Source organism: Lasioglossum baleicum, chromosome 2, assembly GCF_051020765.1.
Source record: "Lasioglossum baleicum chromosome 2, iyLasBale1, whole genome shotgun sequence".
Taxonomy (NCBI): domain Eukaryota; kingdom Metazoa; phylum Arthropoda; class Insecta; order Hymenoptera; family Halictidae; genus Lasioglossum; species Lasioglossum baleicum.
The window spans coordinates 11,929,970-11,950,668 of NC_134930.1; the positions used below are offsets into that span (position 1 = coordinate 11,929,970).

Below are 20,699 nucleotides of genomic sequence, written 5' to 3' on the forward strand. Positions count from 1 at the left end.
ATCTCAAAAAAAGCTCAAGTCGTTTGAGCTCATTTGAGAAAATCGATTAGTTGGGGATCAGAGACGGTACAGAATCAGTTCGCAAATTGCGTCTTATCGATTATCTTTTCCTACTCCCCCTTCCAATAGAATCGCACAGACTACGAGCAGACTCGCTCGATAAGTAGGATCTAACAGTCAGTTAGTCGCGAGTGACGACTAAGCGCGATGACTTCACTCAGGGAGTTTCGTATAGAGTTCGAAAGGCCGGGTGCTACCTACGTGGCTGGTGAAATTGTAGCAGGTACCATTATCTTGGACATAGCGAAGGTCAAGAGCGTCAGAGGTGAGTTTCGAAAACTATGCATGGAATAAATAAACACAGTGCGAACACGAAGCGCTGTCGACATCTGAGTGACGAGACAAAGGGGTAGACCACCACTGACGAGGTGTAGAGTGTACTAACACAGACTTAAGATCAGTACAGACGTTGCATCTTATAAGCTCTTGTGTTTAGGACTCGGGGAAGGGGGGCTCTAAGAGCACCTGTACCATTTATGTGTCGCGTCCAATATTATCGGTAGAACGCGTATTAGCTAGAACTGATTATTCTGTATACTTCATTTTTGCTACGAGTGCTTAATATGATTTGGAGACTACACAGGTATATCCAGCGTGTATTTGAACGGTGGAAATAGCATTTATGAAGAATGAATTACAAAAAGATATAAATGTTTTTTCGGTAAATATTACGTTTGGGGAACCCACCTCCAATTACCTTGACCTTGACATATGTTGTCAAGGACACCCTCTAGAGTCATGTACCTGCTGAATGTTACTAGCTGACCGTTCTATTTCGGTGGAATCCGCTATCGTACTAGAGCATTTTTTACAGAGTCGACAATTCAAAACCGTTCTTATCTGTACAAGTATATGATTGGGGCTCTAGAGCCCATTACCCTCATGTTGCAAGCTCAACTGCGCTCGATGTTAATGAACTTGAGGACTTGATCTAACACAAACCCTCGGGTCCGTGCTGTTTCTTAGATCGTGTAGTGCTACTATATTTTTGTGACCTCGCCGACCGCACCGAGTAGTTCAAATATTTTGTTACTGTAATGAGAATCTTTATTTTGCACGAATATGTGCAGTCTAGTTACATAGTTAAATGAATATCGAAACGATGATTAATTTATTTATTACTTCAATTAGTGGATCAAATTTTAAAATCGGCAACGATCTGATTTCTAACTTCATTATGAACATTGCATTACAAGGTGAAATATTACGCAATACCTATATGTACCTCCTATAAATATGTTTTGATTGATGTGCTATTTCGTTGATTAAGAAAAGCTTTCATGCATTGATATAAAGAGGCGATCAGTGAATCGAAATTGCGATAACCAAACGCGATAAGCACATCGCTCTACTGCAACCCCTGTTGATATCGCAAGCATTACGTATAAAGGATTTATATAAATTATTTCTGCATAACGATTTCTACGTAACTAAATACTATTCCTCGGTTGTAGGTGGGCGAGCGATACGTGCGCGCTATAATTATCCCGAAGATATTATGAAACCGTTAGTATTACAATATTACTGCGTGGCTCGGTTTTCAAACGTAGTCATTGTTTTGATCTCACATCAGCTCAACGCCAGAAACGCGGGTCAAAATTATTAAATAGTTTAAACGAAATGATTAAACAATCGAAACGAGCGGAAAGAAAAAGAATATTTCTTCGAGAAGTTATGAAAAAATAGTGGCACACATCGCACAAAGTATGCGAGTATGGAACAATAGGATGGCTCTCATTTACTCTTGCCAAAAATTTTTGTCAAAAACTCTTTGACGGCGCCCCCTCCCCCCTAACACCACGGATTTGCTCATATTTATTCGAGGGTTCATGTTAAAGGATTTTGCTACACGCAGTTCTCTTTACAAGACCTCGACCCTTGAGAAAGTGAAACTCAAAATTTTTTAAGACCATGAAAACAAAAAATATATGAAACTCCGGCAAAAAAAATATAGTCCGCAAGTAAAAAAAAACATTTTTCACTAATGCTTATTGATAAAAGATAATAAAGCCACACTTCAATTTTCAAATTTCTGAACAACATTTGGATTTTGATCAGACGTTTTTCTCAATTTTGTCAAAGAAGTTAATTATTTTAATGTTTAATATATTTGGGGCACGTTTTCCCATTATCTGTGGTCACTCAACTTTGCACAGATTTTTTTTAATTATTAGAAACAACCCGGGGGGTGTGCCGTAAAAGAAATTCAAAAGTCGAAAGTAAGAGCCATCCTAGTGGAACATACATTGCACGACTCAGATATACGATAAGGAAAGAGACAATGATTAATTTACTTGGAACCTGATTAATGAAATGTAGGATTCTATTTCACTGCCAAGGGAGCGGCTCTTGTTCGTTGGACGGAAACAAGGAGAAGAAGACATAACGGAGAAACCAAGACTGAACACCAAACCTATTCCGCTTCTGAGCAGTATTTTTCCGTAAAAGACAATATTTTGGTCTCAAAGGGACGTAAGTTCAGTCAGTCTTTCAATCGGTGAATTTCTAACTGAACTAGAATCTAAATGGATCTAAATGAATTCATATGTTTCAGTCGATTCAAGAGTAGATATCACGGAAGGATTCCATCGGTTCCCGTTCCGACTTCAACTACCCTCTAACATCCCTAGCAGCTTCGAACATGAGCATGGTCGTGTCAGGTACACGGTGAAAGCAGTAATCGACAGGCCTTGGAAGTTCGATCACGAATGTAAAGCCGCGTTCACCGTGGTCTCCATTTTAGATCTAAACGCACATCAAAATGAATGCGTAAGAATTCACATTTTATTTTTACAACATACCATCAATTTCAACCATTAATTATTATGTATACAAACTAATCCATAGCTCCAGATTTGCAAATTTATTTATATTTAGTTTACAAACAACAAAAATACCATTTAACTTTCCAAAATAATCTCCATCACTTTCTATGCGTATACTCCATTCTTACAAATAAGACAATCGTTCTCCAATACGATGATTGAAAGATTTCAAATCAGAATAAAGTTACTTACAATTGATTAATTGCAAGAGCCGCGAATTAATTTGTTCACTTCATATCATCTTTCTCGAACAGATGAGCATCCGTAACGAAGTTCAGAAAAACTTCTACTGCTGTTTCCTCAGTCAGGGGTCGATGAACATAGTCACCCGAGTGCCATCTTCTGGATACGTTCCTGGACAAGCGATCAGCGCAATGGTGGATTATACAAATAATACTTCTTCCAAAGTTCAGATAACGAAGATCACAACAAAGTTGGAACAAGTAAGTGAAACTTTGGAAATTTCAATCCCCATGTTGTACGGTTATCTCCATGGCAAAATAAAAATAGTCCAAGTCTATTGTAAGAGACCAAAATTAAATGAAAATCTTTTTTCTCTTTCAATCATCTTAAACAGCCGATAACAATAATGACATCCTTAAATTCCCTTAATGTCTTTTAAGTTTGGAATTTAACGTATTCGTTTTTGTTGTAAATGCGTAAAATCCGCAGTCTAGTCATTACAAAAGACTATAGATTCTTTTTCAATCCAACAGAAAGAAATAACATGGACATTTAGCAGATTCTGTCCGAAATCCTCATCACGAGTCTGCCTGGATGTTATATTGGGGTTAATATCAAACGAGCAATCCCTTTTCATTTTCCTTTGAAGGTACTCAAGTTTCGCGCGACTGTGAAGACCAAGACTGAACATTTCGAAATTATATCCAGTTCGTACAAGGGACCTTTTGCATCGCAAGGTACTGCCAATCTAGAAATTAGGGTTCCACCGATTCCACCGTCCCGTCTGCCCTTTTGCACCATTATAGACTTGGACTATAACCTGAAGGTTGTTGTCCACGTCACGGGCGCGTAAGTATACATATATAAATAAGATATCTTATCATGTGTTGGAATTCTGATAATTCCAGATACGGTGATCCATCAAACAAAATAATATTCGTGCGAACTGAACGGAAATTCAAAATTCTCAATTTCCGGAGCATTAACAAATTTTTCGTTCCTTTCGATTGGCTTCTTTTATGTTTAACCGTCCGTACTCTATTTCGACGTTATGATTCCCCTTGAAATAATTTTATGAAAGGTGGACAATAATTGCATTTTGTAAAAATAAGTCTACATTATACACGACTAGATGATCTATTCCTGTTTGTTAGCTATCTCAATTCGAAAATTCCAAGCCACATGTAACAGTCAAAGAAAATTCATGTTCTACTATGTCATGTCCGCTACCAGACTCGTGTTTCGCGATCAGATGTATAGTTCTACTTTGTACTAAAACGTTTCTTCATGTAAAAATCAGCCACTGCAAAATTCAGTCGAGTTACCCGCTTCTGATCGGATCAATTCCGCTATACTGTGCGCCGAGTGCACCACCGATTGGACAGATAAATGTAACGCCATATCCCACAATGCCAATGCCTGAGATACGCCGTACTTCTAACATACCACCACCGCATCCTGGGTTCGTCACCCCGGATCAAGCTGGTACCTCCGCTAATTGGAACATGCGTAAGAAATTATTAACACAATTAACTAATTTTTCTCTCAAACGTGCTGCTGCTAGGTTGGGCCCATTTTACAAATTACACTAATTAGTGCCGCTGACAATTGCAATTATATTTCTTTTGTCCAAGACACACAGCTAAGCCAGACTCAAAGTATCACAAAGAATTTGTCTTTTTCAAAACACATCGTGGTTCTATCTAGGTTACCAACTCAGCTCTTTCTCCTTCATTTATATTAATTAGTCTTTTTTTCCATTTTGTATCTTTTACCTTTTATACAGCACCCCCATCCTATGAAGAATGCATATTAGGAGCGCAGAACATCAGAGATGATGACGAATCCGATCACGTTCAAGGTGCAAGTGCACCTTTCGTGCCTAAGTATCCTGTCTTCAATTATCCGGCACTTGGTAAGAGCCTAGATGTAGCGGATCAGTGATTTTTACTTTATTCGGTGTCCTTTATTAGGTATGCCATGAATAACTATAAAAATGAGCCGGAGGAACGATCACAACGATCAAACATACGCTTTAAGACTTTAACGCATTCGCTACTGGCCGTCAATTATGCGTCACGACTTTTCTCTCCATGAAGAAAATTAAATTAATTATACACCTATGATTATTTAAAGTTAGGACACAGCGTGGGATTTGCTGCCTATTGATGTAAATTATTTTACATTTTAAATATACGCTATATTTGTAATACATATATGTATTGTTTACACACGATTGAAGTATTGCGAAGAATAAAGGCATTTATTTATTTGAATCGTTTTCATACCCACTGTCATTTCTAGCTGTAGTTGTAAAACAAAAAATAAATCATGCTATCGATCTATTAACTAACATTCTTCAGCATGTTCTCGTATAATCGTTTATAATCCCAAGTGTCCCTATCATAAAGTGCAATCTTCTCTCTTCAATTCAAATCGCTCCTTGGACGTTCAAAAATTCCTGTGAGAACCCACTCTAAAAATGACTCAGAAATTTGTCTTACAATCAAATGATGTCGTGAAAGTCAGCAGTCTATGCTAATTTATGTCTCACGTCGCGTCTATGCTAACGCTGTTATCGATAGGATGATTCGTACTGATCAAAAGTCTACTGAACTTCCTGCAGTGATACCATGACTCAAGATAACAGAAAATCTGTCAGCATGGATAAAAGCATGGATAACAGTCGGAAACAGATTAGTAAGACTCAAACGTTACGAAGAGATGGTTCACACGCCTGTGTAATCGTGTTTTTCTTGCTGCACCTACCCCGAGAATTTATAAATTTACGAGTGGACTCGGTCGATAAGAAAGAACAGAGCAGGGCGCCAGTTTTCTGCGAGATCTCAGCAGGATGACATCGTTGAGAACGTTTTCTATACAGTTCGATCGACCAGTCGCCGCGTATCAACCCGGCGAAACAGTGACGGGTAAAATTATCGTGGACGCGGCCAGAAACAAATCCGTCAGAGGTAAGTCTCCTAAAGCGCAGACGAAATAAGAGAGCGTATATTGAAGAACAGGAGCTGACCTATGCCCGACATTGTAGCGCGGAGAAGATTCAATTATGAATCGCCGACTATGCGAAGCAAATTATTTCTTTTTGTCGACAAGAATGAATTTTCGTTGTGAAGTGAAATGATCATTTGTTTTGGAGAGATTTAAAAAGGTAAATGAAATTATTTTGTGCAAATCTACAGTGAGTTACGTCTAAAATTGTACACCGCAGATATAGAAAAAAGATTTCACATAGAAAAAATAGTTTAGAGATAATATTGATGGAAAAATAAATGTTTAAAATGTACCTAATTTATTATACCAAATTGGTGAATCTTTGAGTTTATAAAGAACTTTCAGAATATCTAAAATGTATTTTTCTATGATACGCGATTTGTTCTATGATTTTTATCTCACTGTAAACTCACTGGAATTTGAGATTGTGTATTCTAAGAAATACGTATTTTACGTCAACGTTTGTACCTTGACGAAAAGAAAACGTATTGTATGTACTATCAAACGAAACAATGACGCTTCAGATCGATAAGCAATAAATGTATCGCTACTGTACAGTGAATCATTTTAAAATATATCCTTCTCCTTTTTTTTGTACAAGGTGTGTGTACAAATTATTTCTCGGTTGAAGATGAGGCGCTGTTATATATTATCAGGAAACTGTTTAGAAAAATTGTATCTGTATACACGTTTGTATTTGATGTTAAAGTAAATGTACAGTAAATCCACAAAACAATTTTTTTTACATTTACGGTCACAGAAGATACAGTGTATATTAACGCGAGATTGGTACAAAGTACAAATGAATCTTTTAATTACTTGGTTTAACACCACATCTTGAAAGTTTAAATTTCGTGAAATAATGGAATGAGAGAGAGAGATGCAATGTAAATATAATTTTATAACATTCTTCGAAATTATTGTAACAGAACATTTACTTATATATACTCTCTCATTATTCAGTAATCACTTTTTGACTACCATTTCCGACTTGAATAATTTAAACGATGCACTCAGCGTAACGCATAAAAGCGCGCGCATTATTTTTTCACATACAGCGATAAAACAGTCAATAATCGATTTAGTTTGAAACTAATTAATTATGTGTAGGACTCTATTTCATTGTCAAGGGGGTAGCTAATGTGTATTGGACGGAATCATCAAGTACAACTGATTTCGATGGCAAAAGCACAACTACCACCGACACCTATTCCGCGAATGAACACTATTTCACGTTGAGCGCCGATGCATTGGGTACACGCGAATGTGAGTGCAACTAACACTACTCTTTCTACTTTTCTACTTCCTACTCTTCATGCAAAAATTCTTCAATTTAATAATATTTTCTTTAACATCTCCAGCGCATTCAACAGCAGAAATCACGGAGGGATACCATGAGTTCCTGTTCAAATTTGATATACCCTGTAACATTCCCAGCAGCTTCGAACACACGTACGGACATGTCAGATACACGATCAAAGCCGTAATCAACAGGCCCTGGAAGTTCGACCACGAATGTAAAGCCGCGTTTACCGTAAACTCCATTTTAGATCTGAACGCGCATCGAGGAAATTGCGTAAGCTTCACATTTTCCGCTATTCGCGAATGTATTAATAGTTTACTCTTGTTGTACTCTAGTTTACTTTCTATGCGTTTATTCCATCTTAAAAGCAGTTCAACAATCTCCAATAGGGTGCAAAGATTTGAATTCAAAGTAAAAATACAATTGATTAATTGCGAGAGTCGCTAATTAAGTTTTACACTTAATACCATCTTTCTCGAGCAGATTGGAATCTCCGACGAGGCTCGGAAAAGCTTCTCATGTTGTTGCTGTAGCTTGGGCTCGACGAGCCTAACTATCCAAGTACCATCTTCTGGTTATGTTCCTGGACAAATAATCAACACATTGGTGGGCTTCGAGAATGCCAACTCCGAAGTTCGTATACACAAGATTAGTACGACGTTGCAACGAGTAAGTGAAGCCATTGAGATTTTGAGAGTTGTACGGTTACCGTTCTATTCATTTTTTCTACAAGGTACTTAGATTCCATGCAACTTCCAAGACCAGGACCGACAATTTCGAAATTACGTCTAGTTCGTACTCTGGACCTTTCAACACGCAAGGACAAGCCAATTTGGAAATCCGGGTTCCACCGATACCGCCGTCGAACTTATTATTTTGCAAGATTATAGACTTGGACTACAACCTAAAAGTCGTCATCCGTTTTGTGGGACCGTAAGTTAAAATACAAGATATCTTATGTCGTTGATAATTTGAAACATGATTAAACCATGAGTCAAGTAGTATAATCTTAATGCTAACAGAGGATGAAAGTTTACTTTCTTGATGTCCAGTGTATTGAACTGCTTATCTTTCAATTATGTCTTATCTGCTGTAGTATATGTAGTATGTATACGGCTACACGTCATTAGCACGAGTTTCCATTTAAAAATAGGAAAAGTACCCTAAAGCTATTGTTTTATGCTAATCTGTGCTTAGCAACAAAATTATGCATCGTGTCCAGCTTAACTATAGTGTAATGATTCATATCTTCACGATCTTTCTTCTAATTGATGCGTTCCATGGTCAACTTCTTTGTTGTCATTGCCTATAAACTAAATGCAGGGTTAGTCAATATGATCAAAGAAAGTTACACTAACTTAGTCGAACTAACAGGCATCTCAGTATACATGCTACAATCAGAAAAATGAGACGAAAGTATGCAATAACATTTGCCTATTCAAGGCTCCCTTCCCAAGAGAAACAAATTTAGAAAGTCATCATAGATTTATTCAATCACATATTTTTCATTCTATTCTATTACTTTTTACCATTTTTAAGGTAACTCATCCTGTTATTAAATTTTAATCTTTTTTATCTTTGAATTTTAATTTAAAAACACTACGAACTTTCGTTCCAACTCAATGTTTCCTTGTTAACAAATCAGGCACCTCAACGTTACAAAGAGTTATCCTCTTTTGATTGGATCCGTGCCACTGTACATTACCCCGAGTGGACCTAGCATACCTCAGAGTACCACTAAAGAACCTGTTCAGTCGATGCCAATGCCACAGCCCAGTACTTCTAATGCACAAGCACCACCTATTGGTTTCGTTGTTCCAGACCAAGCTGATATTTCCACAAACTGGGGCATACGTAAGTTCTTAGCAAGATTCAATGATTTCTTCGTCAATGTGTTACTGAAACCAGGTCCTAAAAGAACGAGTATTAATTATTGAATACATTTACACGTACATTTTTATTTAAAAATTGTTTCAAATTATAGTATATAGAATATTTGTCTTTCCTTTGAATGCAGCACCTCCATCCTATGAAGAATGTGTGTCAGGAGCTCATCACATCAAAGATTACGATGAATCTGACTATGTCAAAGGTGCGAATACTCCTTTTTCGCCCATGTATCCTGTATTCAACTATCCAGCACAAAGTAAGATCGTTATTCATTCTGCAGAACCTAAAAGCTATAAATTGGTGGACTTTCTGTTTAATCGAATATTCTTTTTTAGGTGCGCTAACAAATTAACAAAGAACTACAGGAATTATTTTCATAACATGTTGAACTGTTACTATTAACATGAGAAAGTTTTCCATTGAACCCTCACAACTACTAACATACTCTTCAATGAGTTGGATTTAACTAACAATGACGAACTGAAAACGAATATACCTCGCTAAACGTTGGATTTATATTCTTATACAAAATGCTTTTATATGTACACATTTTTCAAAAAATATATACAATTATTTATTCATAGTAGAAACGTTTTTTGGAACGTGGAGACGCATTCCGTATTAGGTTCAATGTTATTGTTTCTTTATTAGCCCTTTTTAAAAGACTAGAGTTATCCTTTGACCACCAACAGGTTACGGGACATTCCAGAATAGACCCTACAATTTAATTCATTCTAGAATAAACTAAACTTCAATCTTGTCAGTATTATAAAGCCAAATGTTTATATTTGACGTTGTGTGCGTAGTTTTGTTGTGAAATATTCTTATTACTTAATTTAATACTTCGCATGCTCCCGGCCGAAGTCGGAAGACATATGGGAAAAGCAACGGTTTTACGAAAATGATATATTTACACAATTTATTTCATATCTCAACATCGTCATATTTTAATCATAATCATCATCGAGTCGTATAATTAGAAAAAGGTAACGATATATAATCGTCTGCAAAAAAAAATGATAGCAAAGGAAAAAAGTAGAAGAACAGGGGAAGAAACATTGGTACAATTTCACGGAAGTAGCAGTACAAAAAGAATGATAGAGATTCGTCGCAAACAGGTTTTCGGTGGAACGAACAGATCGCAAATCGGACGTTCTCGAAACAAATTCGGACAAAGGGACAGGTAAGTAATGAACGAACGAAAAAAAAAGAACGATTAATAATTGAGATTACGTAGAGAAGCTCCTCGACGGAAGCGTCGGCTAAAACGGAACCGGGAGAGAAGTGTGAGGAGGAAGGCTTATCAACAAGTCGCGAACATATCTCGAATCGATCACTCGTAATAACATTTCTCTCTACTCTAATAAATGTATATACCTCAACTTCGCAGTTCAGCAAATACACACGGTACGAATCGCATTTCAACCACCAAATGCCCGATAAACGTGTCATTGTAGGAACTGAACCCAACCGTCTTAACGTTAAAGGCTGTCTTAAATACTGAGAACAGACACGGATCGCCATTTATGTTCGCGTTTTTTCACGGTGACTTGCTATCGGATGACAGTGAAGATGTTCCGTTTCGTTTATTATTTTTTTTTATACTTTCGATCGGTTACTTTCATTCGGACAAAGTAAAACGTATATGTGTGAGAAATTGACACGCGACGAAGAATTATTCAACGAAGATTGATAAAAGTCAATTCCAATGACCGTGACGTTTAGTTGCTGCTGGTCCCATTTCGTACTGTATTCGTCAAATCGTAGTCACAACAACGGTTGTTATCATGCTCGCCGATGCCCCATGTTGCCGGCAAAGCATCTCGAGTGCGGTGTGTTCCTTTCTTTTCACTTTCAGGTTCTTACTCGGTTCTAGTAGCAATCACGAATATGGTAGTCACAAGAACATCCGACGCAAAATTAAATAAAGGCTAAGCTACGAGAAATTCCTGTACACCGTTCTCCGGTTTCGAGAGCGGTAATCCTAAGTTAGTGGCATTCGGTATTAGAGAAGTACTCGGGCTCTTCGAGCAAAACGAGTTCGGACACCGTGATACACGTGGCAGAACGAAACTAATCGATCACGTCGGACGTGACAATGTGTACGTCGTAGATTTTTCTTTTACTTTTTTGTCTATATCGCAAGCTGCAAAAGTAATTTGAACTCGACGAAAATCGGTGATGAGGAAAACAGGAGATAAGATCGAATAAGCAGAGCGAAGAAACCCGTTCGGAAAAGTATTCGATGTTCGAGAAATGAGAAAAAAGTATATAAAGCGAAAAACAAATACGAATATCAAAAAGAAAAAACAATTAATATTTTAAAAAACGAGAAACGGTGAAAGCGCTTGGACATTTTGAATATACATATTGCGTAAATCGCGCGCGATCTGATGCACGCATTTTTTTTTGACTCGATAATGTTTCCTGACATTTTTCTCGTCTCTTTTATATTTCTCTTGGATTATCCTGATTCGTCGGGAGGGGAAAGGAACTGTGCGCTCCAACTTTACAAAAATTTGCTTCGCTTATATTACAATAACCTTCCCTCGATTTAAGACATTCAACCCTTAATATATTATTATCATAAATAAATTTGGTCTATCGGTAATATTGTGAATACGCCGGTACAAATACTGGCAGTATTTGGTTAAGTAAAAAATCATGATCACTAGAAGAGGTAACTGGTACCGAATGGGATCTCGAACGTGTGAAATGAACATTTCCTTTTCTTTTCTTCGTTTTGTTCTTCTCGGTTTCTAATGTGTTCCAATCGCAAAGTATCCAGCAGTAAGAAAAGACACATGGGACAACAAAAGAGAGCAATGTACGACACGCACGTTACAACTTCCAGTAAACTTGATTTAACATTCTTCATTGGGATTGCCGGGAGTGACGCAGATCTATTCGCGATACGATCCGAATTTCGTGCAAGCCTGCTGGCCAAGAGAACGCGTTGGTAAAAACACTGATCATCGAGAAACAATGTGTGTATGTGCGCGCGCGCGGAACAATGTACAATAAATGTTATCGAACGTGACCTCCTTAAAAAAAGTTACGGTAAAAAAATTCTTGAACACTCAACAATCAGAGACACGCAGTAGGTTGTTGGTTTGTTAGTACTCTCGATACGAACATGCAGAAATTTGAATACCTTGCGAATAGATCTGCTGTGATGTCACCCATAGGAAAGTATAGTGAGTCAGTACATCCAGTTTAAAGAACAGGTAGTTGCAATGATGTCTTTTAACATTTCCGTTTGATCCACAAAACTGTCCCGGTCAGCATGTATTGTAAACTATTCGTGACCCACTTATTAGTTTCTTTTTGCAGCACTTTGTTTTAAAAAAATAATTAATGTTATTGCTGCCATTGCGGTATGGCGCAATGGGTTCAAGACAAACATCAACATTTCGTCTCTACCATATCTGTATACATACATTCAATACAACATTAACATTAACTGAGATTAAGGAAAGGCATAATTTACATTGTCGCCGTGTGTGTTGATCCAAGTCATGAACCAGAGGACACTGAGTTGTGCACACGTAACGTGTGTTTCATTTTTATAGTGTATGGTATGTCTTTACGCGATCACTTTACATTATTACACTTTGTTTCATTTTCAGTCCGCACGCTTCCCAAAATCCTGCAATGAGAAATTCCTAGTCTAACTTGTACAACATTCTCTACGCGGACACTGATAAAATGATAAATCCTTACCACAACTATATGTGCATCTCTTAACCTTCCCTCTTAATGGCACCAGGTGCTTCTGCCAAACCTTTAACTTTCAATCGATCAGCTGTTTTAAGAAATGCGGGAAGTTGATCTTGCGAGACATTAACTTCTCCGGCGTACATAAATTCCAAAATAGCTTGAAGGTGGCTGTAGGCGACATCTTTTAGAATTATAATGGGATGTTTGGACGGATTTTCCTATAACACCCCTCTGCAGTTAACAATCTGGTCCTAGACGATTCGAATTAATGTAAGAGCAAGAACGTACCTCTAATAATGACTTAAAGTAAGGACTACAAGCGGACAACACCATCTTATGTGCTTTACAAGTCTGACCATCACAAGCTAACGTCACATCCGTGAAGCTTTTCTCATCTCGTAAGTGTTTAAACGACGATACCATATTAGATTGGAAATCATTCCACTTAAGAAAAAACTGTTGCTGTTCATCTGCCATTATTGACACCCAATATCCAGACAATCTTCCCTCGAAATAGTAAGCTGAAAATATTCTTGTTGATCAACACAAAACCTCTTATACTACAGAAAGCATAATATTATAACATATAACTAGAAACATAAGGATGGTACGAACTAATGTTAATGACGGATAAAATTGCAGAAGCATACATACACGCGTGTAAGACCAACTGTTCCGTTAACGAGTGAAAAAAACGATACCGCAACGACGAGGATTGATTTACAAATAAAAGATACAATTTCGAAAATGTTCACGGAATGGAACGACGACGAATCGCGCGTAATTCAGCGTACCAGATTTCGTCTAGGTTAAGCGAAAAACACATTCAACAGATTAAGTCGGACGTGTTTGGAAGCGTTTGCCGAACCGAAAGCGGAAGCAGAGAGAAAAGTATCGTGGCGTAACGAGAACTGGTTTTATTGCGAAGTATAAGTACGCTTCGTGGTACGTGTTAATCGCATTTTATCATAACAATACGCGTACTACGACGGATCGTTCCGTCAAAGGGACTCGCAGGCCCGAACACGAGCCAGAAACACAAAACGCGGGTAAAAAAATAACCTAACGAGTTCGTTTTTACTCACCAGAAGCTAACGGGCCACCGAATCCTCCGGGGTAACGGTGTTTCACAAAAGGAACGTGAAAAATATATACACTACCGAAAAGTTTTTACGCGAATGTTACGAATTTTTTTGTTGCGGCTAATATCACGTCGAAGAAATTCGGTCAAATTCGGATCTTTCCGTCGCAGGTCGGTTCGAAAACACTGTACCGACTGGCGGCTGATTCGATTTACGCGCGCAAGATGGCGCGTCAGGAGACTTTACGAGAAACGCTCGGAATTCTCGCTTCATAAATGTCAATCCAAAATTGTATATCGACGTCAGCGCGTGCAAAATGCATTCCCAGCTACATTATTAGCAGACCCGAAATCGTTTCCTGTACAAAAATAGAGATCTATATCTTGCCGCTTAATCTACTCGTTTAATTGTCGGCTTCTCGCTCATTTTCGAATTCCGTATCAATTATTCACAGAAAATTTTTTATATTTATTATTCAAAGAAAAATTGTCGATACAATTTATACGGAGTATTGACCGTTATAGAACGGCTGGATTCCCAACAAGGATCTAGCGTCTAGCACCGATAATATCCTCTCGCGCTTTGTTACCGCTAATTGCGCAATCTCACGCAAGCAATTGGACAGATATCAGCATACGCGCTAACTGACAAATCGAACTGTACCCGCTACTACAGTGAAATCGATTCTAATCGATCAGACTACGATTACAGTAACGATAACCGTACGGTTGAATGCCTCTCGATAAAAATCGCATCGTGTAAATAGAAACAGAAGAGACGCTAAAGTCTTGCATTAATTGAAGCGCGAAGATTGACAGCCACTTTGGTTCTTTATGAATCGTTCAACGAACGTCAATTGATATCGCTTTACACCTACAGTTCGCCTACTAATATAATTCGATCATGAGGATCTTAACTTACTTTAACCTTTCAAGAAGTTTAACTCATCCTTGTCTTCATCTAAATCCGTTAACAACATATTTCCCTTTGTTCTAAATTTTTGTTGAAATATTAGAAATATGAACCCTTTGGTCACATTAAGGATCAAATATATATATATATTTATATTTTATTCTCATTTATATGTTATTTTAAAATAACATTGAAAAGTTATTTAAAAAACATTCTCTGACGTTTAATCTTCTTCTAAACTCCTTTATGTTTTTTCCTCTTAAACGCTTAAGGAAAGTTAGGAGTATCTTTGCTTTATTTATAGCTCAAAATATGCTTTGTCCAGAACGATCTATGAATATTTAGACTATAAAGATTCACAGTTTGTAGTAACATAGACGTACAAGATAATCGCTCCAAATCACTATTATTAATGCTTGGCTTCCTTATCTACGTGTCGATGGCCGATAGATCATTCGGCTAACAGTAGTTAAGATCCAAAACACATTTTGATTTGTTTCGTTATCGATATAGCTGATTTTTTTCTTATACAATTCTTACGATTCTAGAGCCTGTTTCCCCAACTATATAACTTAATTATGTACCGATGTCACTTCATTTTACTTCCATGGAGTTTTCGTGGCGGCAGGTTCGACAATGAAATAAATCTTAAAATAAAAAATAGATCGTGCGAGGTTTATAAAAATATACAATTTTCAAGAGTGTCGTTAACTTCCGGGGGTGACAGCCGCCACAGTGAGCCCATTGAACAAAAAGCGGTAATGAAGCGTGGCCCTATATGGGCCGTAGGGAAAACAGTTTAGCTGGTTGACCTAGAAGGGTATCGAATTAGCATGCCGTTCGGGTACACCCCGACAATACCGTACTCTCGTTGACTATGCACCGCGGAAGGGAATGCCGGAGAAGTTGGGCAAGGACCGCTGGAATTTTTTGGATTTCCGCAGAAAATCTGTGGTCCGAAAGAGAGTAGATCGGCGTGTATGAGTTCATATAAATAGAACCAAGAAAGCGAGCACCGGAAAAGTTTTCCTGTCGCGCGCGATGCCGCGGTCGGGACGACAGCGTGTCGGCACGTGGGATGGACGAGGATCAACTGTGGGCCTGTTGGAGAGAAAAAGAAAGATCGCGAGTAGATGACGGAGGAGGAGTAGAAGGAGGGCGGGATAGATAGAAGAGGAAGAAAGATAGAAACAGTGAATCGAGTTGGTAGGGAGGGATGAGGAAGGGTGGAAGAGGTTGGACGCGCCGCGGCGCGCGGATACCTCCGTTGTGGCGCGGATCGCACTGAGTAGAAAGAGGAGCGGCAAGGTGGGGAGGGGCACGAGGGGGAGGGAAGCGCGTAGCGCGAGCGCAAGCGCAATGAGCTATGGAGTTGGTCTGAACGCGCGCCACATTGAAAGCTTGCGACATGCCGCGAAGCGGTTCAGTCGCGCGCCAGCTTTCGTGCGGGTGGTATCGTTTTCTAGTTTTGTCGGCGTTGTTCCCGTCTGTGGTGTACCGTGGTTAGCAAGGAGAGAAAAAAAAGCCCGCGTAGGCGTGGTGAACATTTGACGCGTTGCCGCACGCACGCACGAACGAACCACGCGGACCTAATCCGAATAAGAAAACGTGTACGATCCATCCGAGACGATTGGGATCGCAACGACGAGCGGTGTACGCGGTCGTCCTCGAAAATTGGAATAGAGTCGAGGGTCGCGCGATTTTGCTACTCTTGGCACCAGTGTCGGATCTCGGCTGAACGGCGCGCGCGGGAGCATCCCCGGCTTGCCTGGCTGCTTCGAGATCGTAGCCGTAGTGAAGTTCCCTTCAAGCGGCGACCGTTCCCTGTTTACTGATCGTGTGGTACGAACGGTATTTCGGGGGATCGGAGGGAAAATACAGGCTGTCGTAGAACTCGGAGCGGGTGACAATAGGAAACTCGTGGATAGACTGTATCGCGTGTCTGTGATGTGCGAGTGAGCGATGGAGTCACCAGTCATGTACGATACAGCGGCCCATCAGGCCCAGGCCCACGGTGCGGCCGATTTGAAGAAGTCCCAGGTTCTGAACAACAACAACAACCATCAGAGCAACAATAACAACAGCAACGCGCCGAACAACAACAACAACTCCGCCCTGCAGGTGAATCATAATCACAACCAGCAGCAGAACAGCGCGGTGGTCAGCAAGGTCTCGGCGAGCAAGGCTAGCCTTCACCAGCAGTACGCGGAACACTGCGCCGCGGCCGGCGAGCTGACGGACCTGAACACGCCTGAGATATCGTTGGATCTGCAACACCTGATCGACGATAGCCACTTTAACGACGGCCTGCTGGATATGCTCGGCGCGAACAACGGGGCGGTGAAGCATGTTCGAACGCCCGGTTACCCGCGCACCACGCTCGCCTACATGCCGCAACCGGTGCACAGCGGTGCGAGCTACCACCAGGGCAGCAACAGCTGCAGCGACAGCAACAGCTCCAGTTCCGAGTCGCCGAGCATTAAAGAGGAGCCCCTGGACCCGGCGGACTACCGTCGCCACTGTCCCCAGTACCCGCCAGGCGGTTACAGCCCGGTGACAAACGGGCCGTTCGCTAATGGTGCGCCAACCTTCACCACCCTGACACCGTCCACGGTGCCCGGCGGACATCCGGGCGCACCGGTCCACCAGCCACCACCCAGAGGTGGACCGATGAAACCGGTGATGGCGCACCAACATCACGCGAACACCGCGGCGGCCGCTGCCGCCAGGAAACAGACCAAGGCCATCGACAAGGCGAGCGACGAGTACAGGAGGCGACGCGAGAGGAACAACATCGCCGTGAGGAAGAGCCGCGAGAAAGCGAAGGTACGATCGCGGGAGACCGAGGAGAAGGTGAAGCTTCTGGTGAAGGACAACGACCTGCTCAAAAAGAGGATCGAACTGTTGACCGAGGAACTGAATGTTCTCAGATCCTTGTTTAGCAGCGTCGGCGTCGTGCCCGAACAGCTACACCGCGAGATCTCGAGGCACCTCGATCAGTTCCAGCAGCACGCGGTGGGACCCATGTAGCGCACGAAATCCTCCCCGAGCAGCGCAGTGGTATCGCGCTGCTGTTTACCCTTTCGCTCATCCACGGGTGTCGGCCTTCGTCCCTCGACTTTCGGCCCGATACGATTGTGAGAGTAGTCGCGCACCGGCCGTCGACTTTTCCGTTTCTACGGAGTCAGTTTCTCGATCCTCTCGCAGCGCTCGAAACGACCAGACGTGTACGTATGGAGAACGTCGCGCGGTTCGAGCCGCAAATGCTACTGTGTCTTTGTCTAATTCCACAAGTGGGGAATGCGAGGTGCACGTGCATGCCTCGAGAGAGCCGCACGCCGCCGCGCCGTGGAGAACAGAAAGACGCGGGGAGAATGGAGAACGGAGGCTCAGATACAGAGACAGAGAGAGAGGGGGAGAGAGAAAGAGAGCGACAGAGAGGACCAACGTTGGAAAAGGAGAGAGAAGCTGTGACTCGCTCGAGGAAGAGGCCCTCGTCGTTTTTTTCCCGGGGAGAAGAGCTTTTCGGCAGCTTCTGGTCGACGACTTCGTGTGGAAGAAAAGTGCCTCCGCCCATGGCGAACTTTTTTACACCGAGTGCACCGGACATTTCCCCTCACCTATCCCCTCCCCATTTTCCGTCTGTACAAATAGGAACAAATGAATGGAGAGTGAGCGCGTGTCGCGAACGCGCGAGAGATGTTTTCCATGTAAACCAGAAATTTCAACTCAACCCCCTTTTCCGTTTCATCTAATCTTACGACCCCTATCTTTCGTACACCTACCCTTTTCCGCGATCTACTCTAAAGACTGTGTGGTTGGCACGCACGTGTGTTTTTTCACGGGTTCGCCAGCTCATTCGATCGCGTAATTCGCAACACGTTGCGACTACGAACAAATCATGCGTCGATGTGTACGAGCGCATCAATCACACTATCACAGACACACGAGCCCCCGTTTGTGCGCTTGCGTACGAGCCGCGCTAACACGCGCACGTAAACAATCGCGAATAAGATCGTGCGTATGTGATGCGAATGGGCGAGTTCGTTCGCATAAATCTTTGATTCTCCCGGCGGTATACATACATTTTCGATGCATCTTCCATAAACGTTCGAATAAGTACGCGAACACGCACGCACACAAACGAAAACGACGCGCGATGACGACGCGCGATGAACGCGCCACTTTTCCTCGCGCGCTCCGTCTCGAATTTGTACTCGAGATGCCGGCCAATTGAATTAGACTATCTATCGTTCTCATTACCAAGTACCTAAAAGGACAAAGCGTACCGTGAATCCCCGCGAACCATCGGTATCGTCGACAACGCAGTTTCGCTGGTCCACGTGTATTTGTATTTTCTCGACAGGATGCGGAAGACGCGATCATCCGAACGACAAAACCGATGGTGAAACAAAAATATGATCACTCTTACACACGCCCTTGTATTATAGCTCTATATTAATTTTATTATATTCGAGAGATGTATGTACATAAAAAAAGCTAATATATTTTGTTAGAGAAAAGAAACGAGATGCTCGTGTTTTATGAGTCAGGGTGAGTGAATGTGCGAGCGAATGGGAGTGCGAGGAGAGCGACAGAGGAACCGAAGAAAATATATTGTTGATCAGCGCGCATGTGTCCAACAAACAATCGTTATAGTTCTACGTTTCAATGCGGAAGTATGCTAGAGATTACGATGCAAGAGAGAGAGAGTGAGAAAGAGAGCGAGCGAGCGAGAGAGAAATTCTATATTTCGCCGACGTTACCTGGGACTCGGTCCAACCGAGTCCCTCACACCGTAAGTTACCGTAAAATCGCGTGAAGCGGGCTTCATTTCATTAAGTCTTTTTTTTTTGTCGTCCTTCCTCGTTCGTAGATTCGATCGTGCGCGAGAGAACGATATTTGTTACTACCTTATATACGTACTTGTGCGACAAGTTTAATATTTTCTTCTTTAATTCTTCTTTTTCTTTTTCTAAGACGTTTGTCGGGTCTCTCGGTGATGCACGACTCAAAAACGACACGTGCACGTGCACGCGTTTCTTGGCGTATGACTGATGTATGTTAGGTACGAGATCACCTGCCACGGTTGTCTTATTGTCTATGCACAAATATATTTTGATATAAAAAATCGCACGGCTACTTTGCTCGACCCCGAACCATTCCTCTTCCTTCGGTCCGAGACTCCACTGGCGTTCGACACGCAAATCACTTACGGGATGATTACGCGGCAATTGTCGCGTTACTTTGCTGAATGTAGTGTAATTTCATTGTTCGGGCGTTCAACTTGGAATCGTTCGATTCGATATCAATTCGATCAATTTTTCGAGAACAGATTTAGTGTTCTAGTCAAAAATAGTTCTTTGTCCTAGTAAATTCTTTATGAAAACTTTATAAATCTTTCTTTTACAATCCTGTGTTAGATAATGAAGCTAAATGAAATTCTACTGTTTAAAATAAGGTTCGCCATTATTGCACTGTGTAAATATATCCATATACACGTCAATTAAAATGTGAATTCACCACGACTATCTTATTTAGCCATTATCTCAGTTGACTAGTCGGAGAGGACGGTGATTCAGAAATTGACAAAACGTCGGAAGAGGGTTGAAACACCTTTTTGATACTGGAAACAGAGGATTCTATGAAAGAGGGAATAGAAGAGACAGTTAAATCACGGGACAAAGGTAATAGATGCTCAAAGACTGTTCT

General features: G+C 40.9%; 4 protein-coding genes across 7 annotated transcripts; 3 read left to right on the plus strand and 1 right to left on the minus strand.

Annotated features, from left to right (window-relative positions):
- The first annotated feature begins 167 nt into the window (after positions 1–167).
- LOC143220927 (arrestin domain-containing protein 17-like) lies at positions 168–5,336 on the plus strand. The gene is made up of 8 exons (XM_076446492.1): positions 168–325; positions 2,380–2,532; positions 2,615–2,829; positions 3,140–3,328; positions 3,718–3,917; positions 4,369–4,577; positions 4,855–4,983; positions 5,042–5,336. The coding sequence occupies exons 1-8, from the start codon at positions 208–210 to the stop codon at positions 5,050–5,052; spliced, it is 1,224 nt and encodes a 407-aa protein (XP_076302607.1). The 5' UTR covers positions 168–207; the 3' UTR covers positions 5,053–5,336.
- Positions 5,337–5,497: 161 nt separating this feature from the next.
- On the plus strand, positions 5,498–11,125 carry LOC143220905 (arrestin domain-containing protein 2-like). 3 transcript variants are annotated; one of them, XM_076446475.1, is made up of 8 exons: positions 5,498–6,040; positions 7,191–7,346; positions 7,442–7,656; positions 7,867–8,052; positions 8,117–8,316; positions 9,029–9,237; positions 9,401–9,529; positions 9,609–11,125. In XM_076446475.1, the coding sequence occupies exons 1-8, from the start codon at positions 5,923–5,925 to the stop codon at positions 9,623–9,625; spliced, it is 1,230 nt and encodes a 409-aa protein (XP_076302590.1). In that variant the 5' UTR covers positions 5,498–5,922; the 3' UTR covers positions 9,626–11,125. The 3 variants fall into 3 exon arrangements, with proteins under 3 accessions (XP_076302590.1, XP_076302583.1, XP_076302595.1); XM_076446468.1 differs by having other exon boundaries at positions 9,401–11,125; XM_076446480.1 differs by lacking the exon at positions 5,498–6,040 and adding an exon at positions 6,051–6,237 and having other exon boundaries at positions 7,191–7,656; positions 9,401–11,125.
- Positions 10,178–14,238, minus strand: Lolal (longitudinals lacking protein-like). Of its 2 annotated transcripts, none has more exons than XM_076446522.1 (4): positions 14,079–14,238; positions 13,282–13,514; positions 12,997–13,211; positions 10,178–12,922 (listed from the first exon to the last, which is right to left on the minus strand). In XM_076446522.1, exons 2-3 carry the CDS (start codon positions 13,468–13,470, stop codon positions 13,017–13,019), a joined length of 384 nt encoding a protein of 127 aa, XP_076302637.1. In that variant the 5' UTR covers positions 13,471–13,514; positions 14,079–14,238; the 3' UTR covers positions 10,178–12,922; positions 12,997–13,016. The 2 variants fall into 2 exon arrangements, with proteins under 2 accessions (XP_076302637.1, XP_076302642.1); XM_076446527.1 differs by lacking the exon at positions 14,079–14,238 and adding an exon at positions 13,648–14,010.
- Positions 14,239–16,374: 2,136 nt separating this feature from the next.
- Positions 16,375–20,354, plus strand: LOC143220936 (CCAAT/enhancer-binding protein). Its single transcript, XM_076446500.1, has one exon. It carries the CDS (start codon positions 16,950–16,952, stop codon positions 18,015–18,017), a length of 1,068 nt encoding a protein of 355 aa, XP_076302615.1. The 5' UTR covers positions 16,375–16,949; the 3' UTR covers positions 18,018–20,354.
- The last annotated feature ends 345 nt before the right edge of the window (positions 20,355–20,699 follow it).

Coding starts and splice junctions, on each gene's coding strand:
- Lolal (XM_076446522.1), bottom strand. CDS start 13,470: ATGGCAGATGAACAGCAACAGTTTTTTCTTAAGTGGAATGATTTCCAA. Junction 13,212..13,281: donor ACTTTAAGTCATTATTAGAG/GTACGTTCTTGC, acceptor GGGGTGTTATAG/GAAAATCCGTCCAAACATCC.
- LOC143220905 (XM_076446468.1), top strand. CDS start 5,923: ATGACATCGTTGAGAACGTTTTCTATACAGTTCGATCGACCAGTCGCC. Junction 8,317..9,028: donor GTCATCCGTTTTGTGGGACC/GTAAGTTAAAAT, acceptor TTAACAAATCAG/GCACCTCAACGTTACAAAGA. Junction 9,238..9,400: donor TTCCACAAACTGGGGCATAC/GTAAGTTCTTAG, acceptor CTTTGAATGCAG/CACCTCCATCCTATGAAGAA.
- LOC143220936 (XM_076446500.1), top strand. CDS start 16,950: ATGGAGTCACCAGTCATGTACGATACAGCGGCCCATCAGGCCCAGGCC.
- LOC143220927 (XM_076446492.1), top strand. CDS start 208: ATGACTTCACTCAGGGAGTTTCGTATAGAGTTCGAAAGGCCGGGTGCT. Junction 2,533..2,614: donor TATTTTGGTCTCAAAGGGAC/GTAAGTTCAGTC, acceptor CATATGTTTCAG/TCGATTCAAGAGTAGATATC. Junction 2,830..3,139: donor ACGCACATCAAAATGAATGC/GTAAGAATTCAC, acceptor TTTCTCGAACAG/ATGAGCATCCGTAACGAAGT.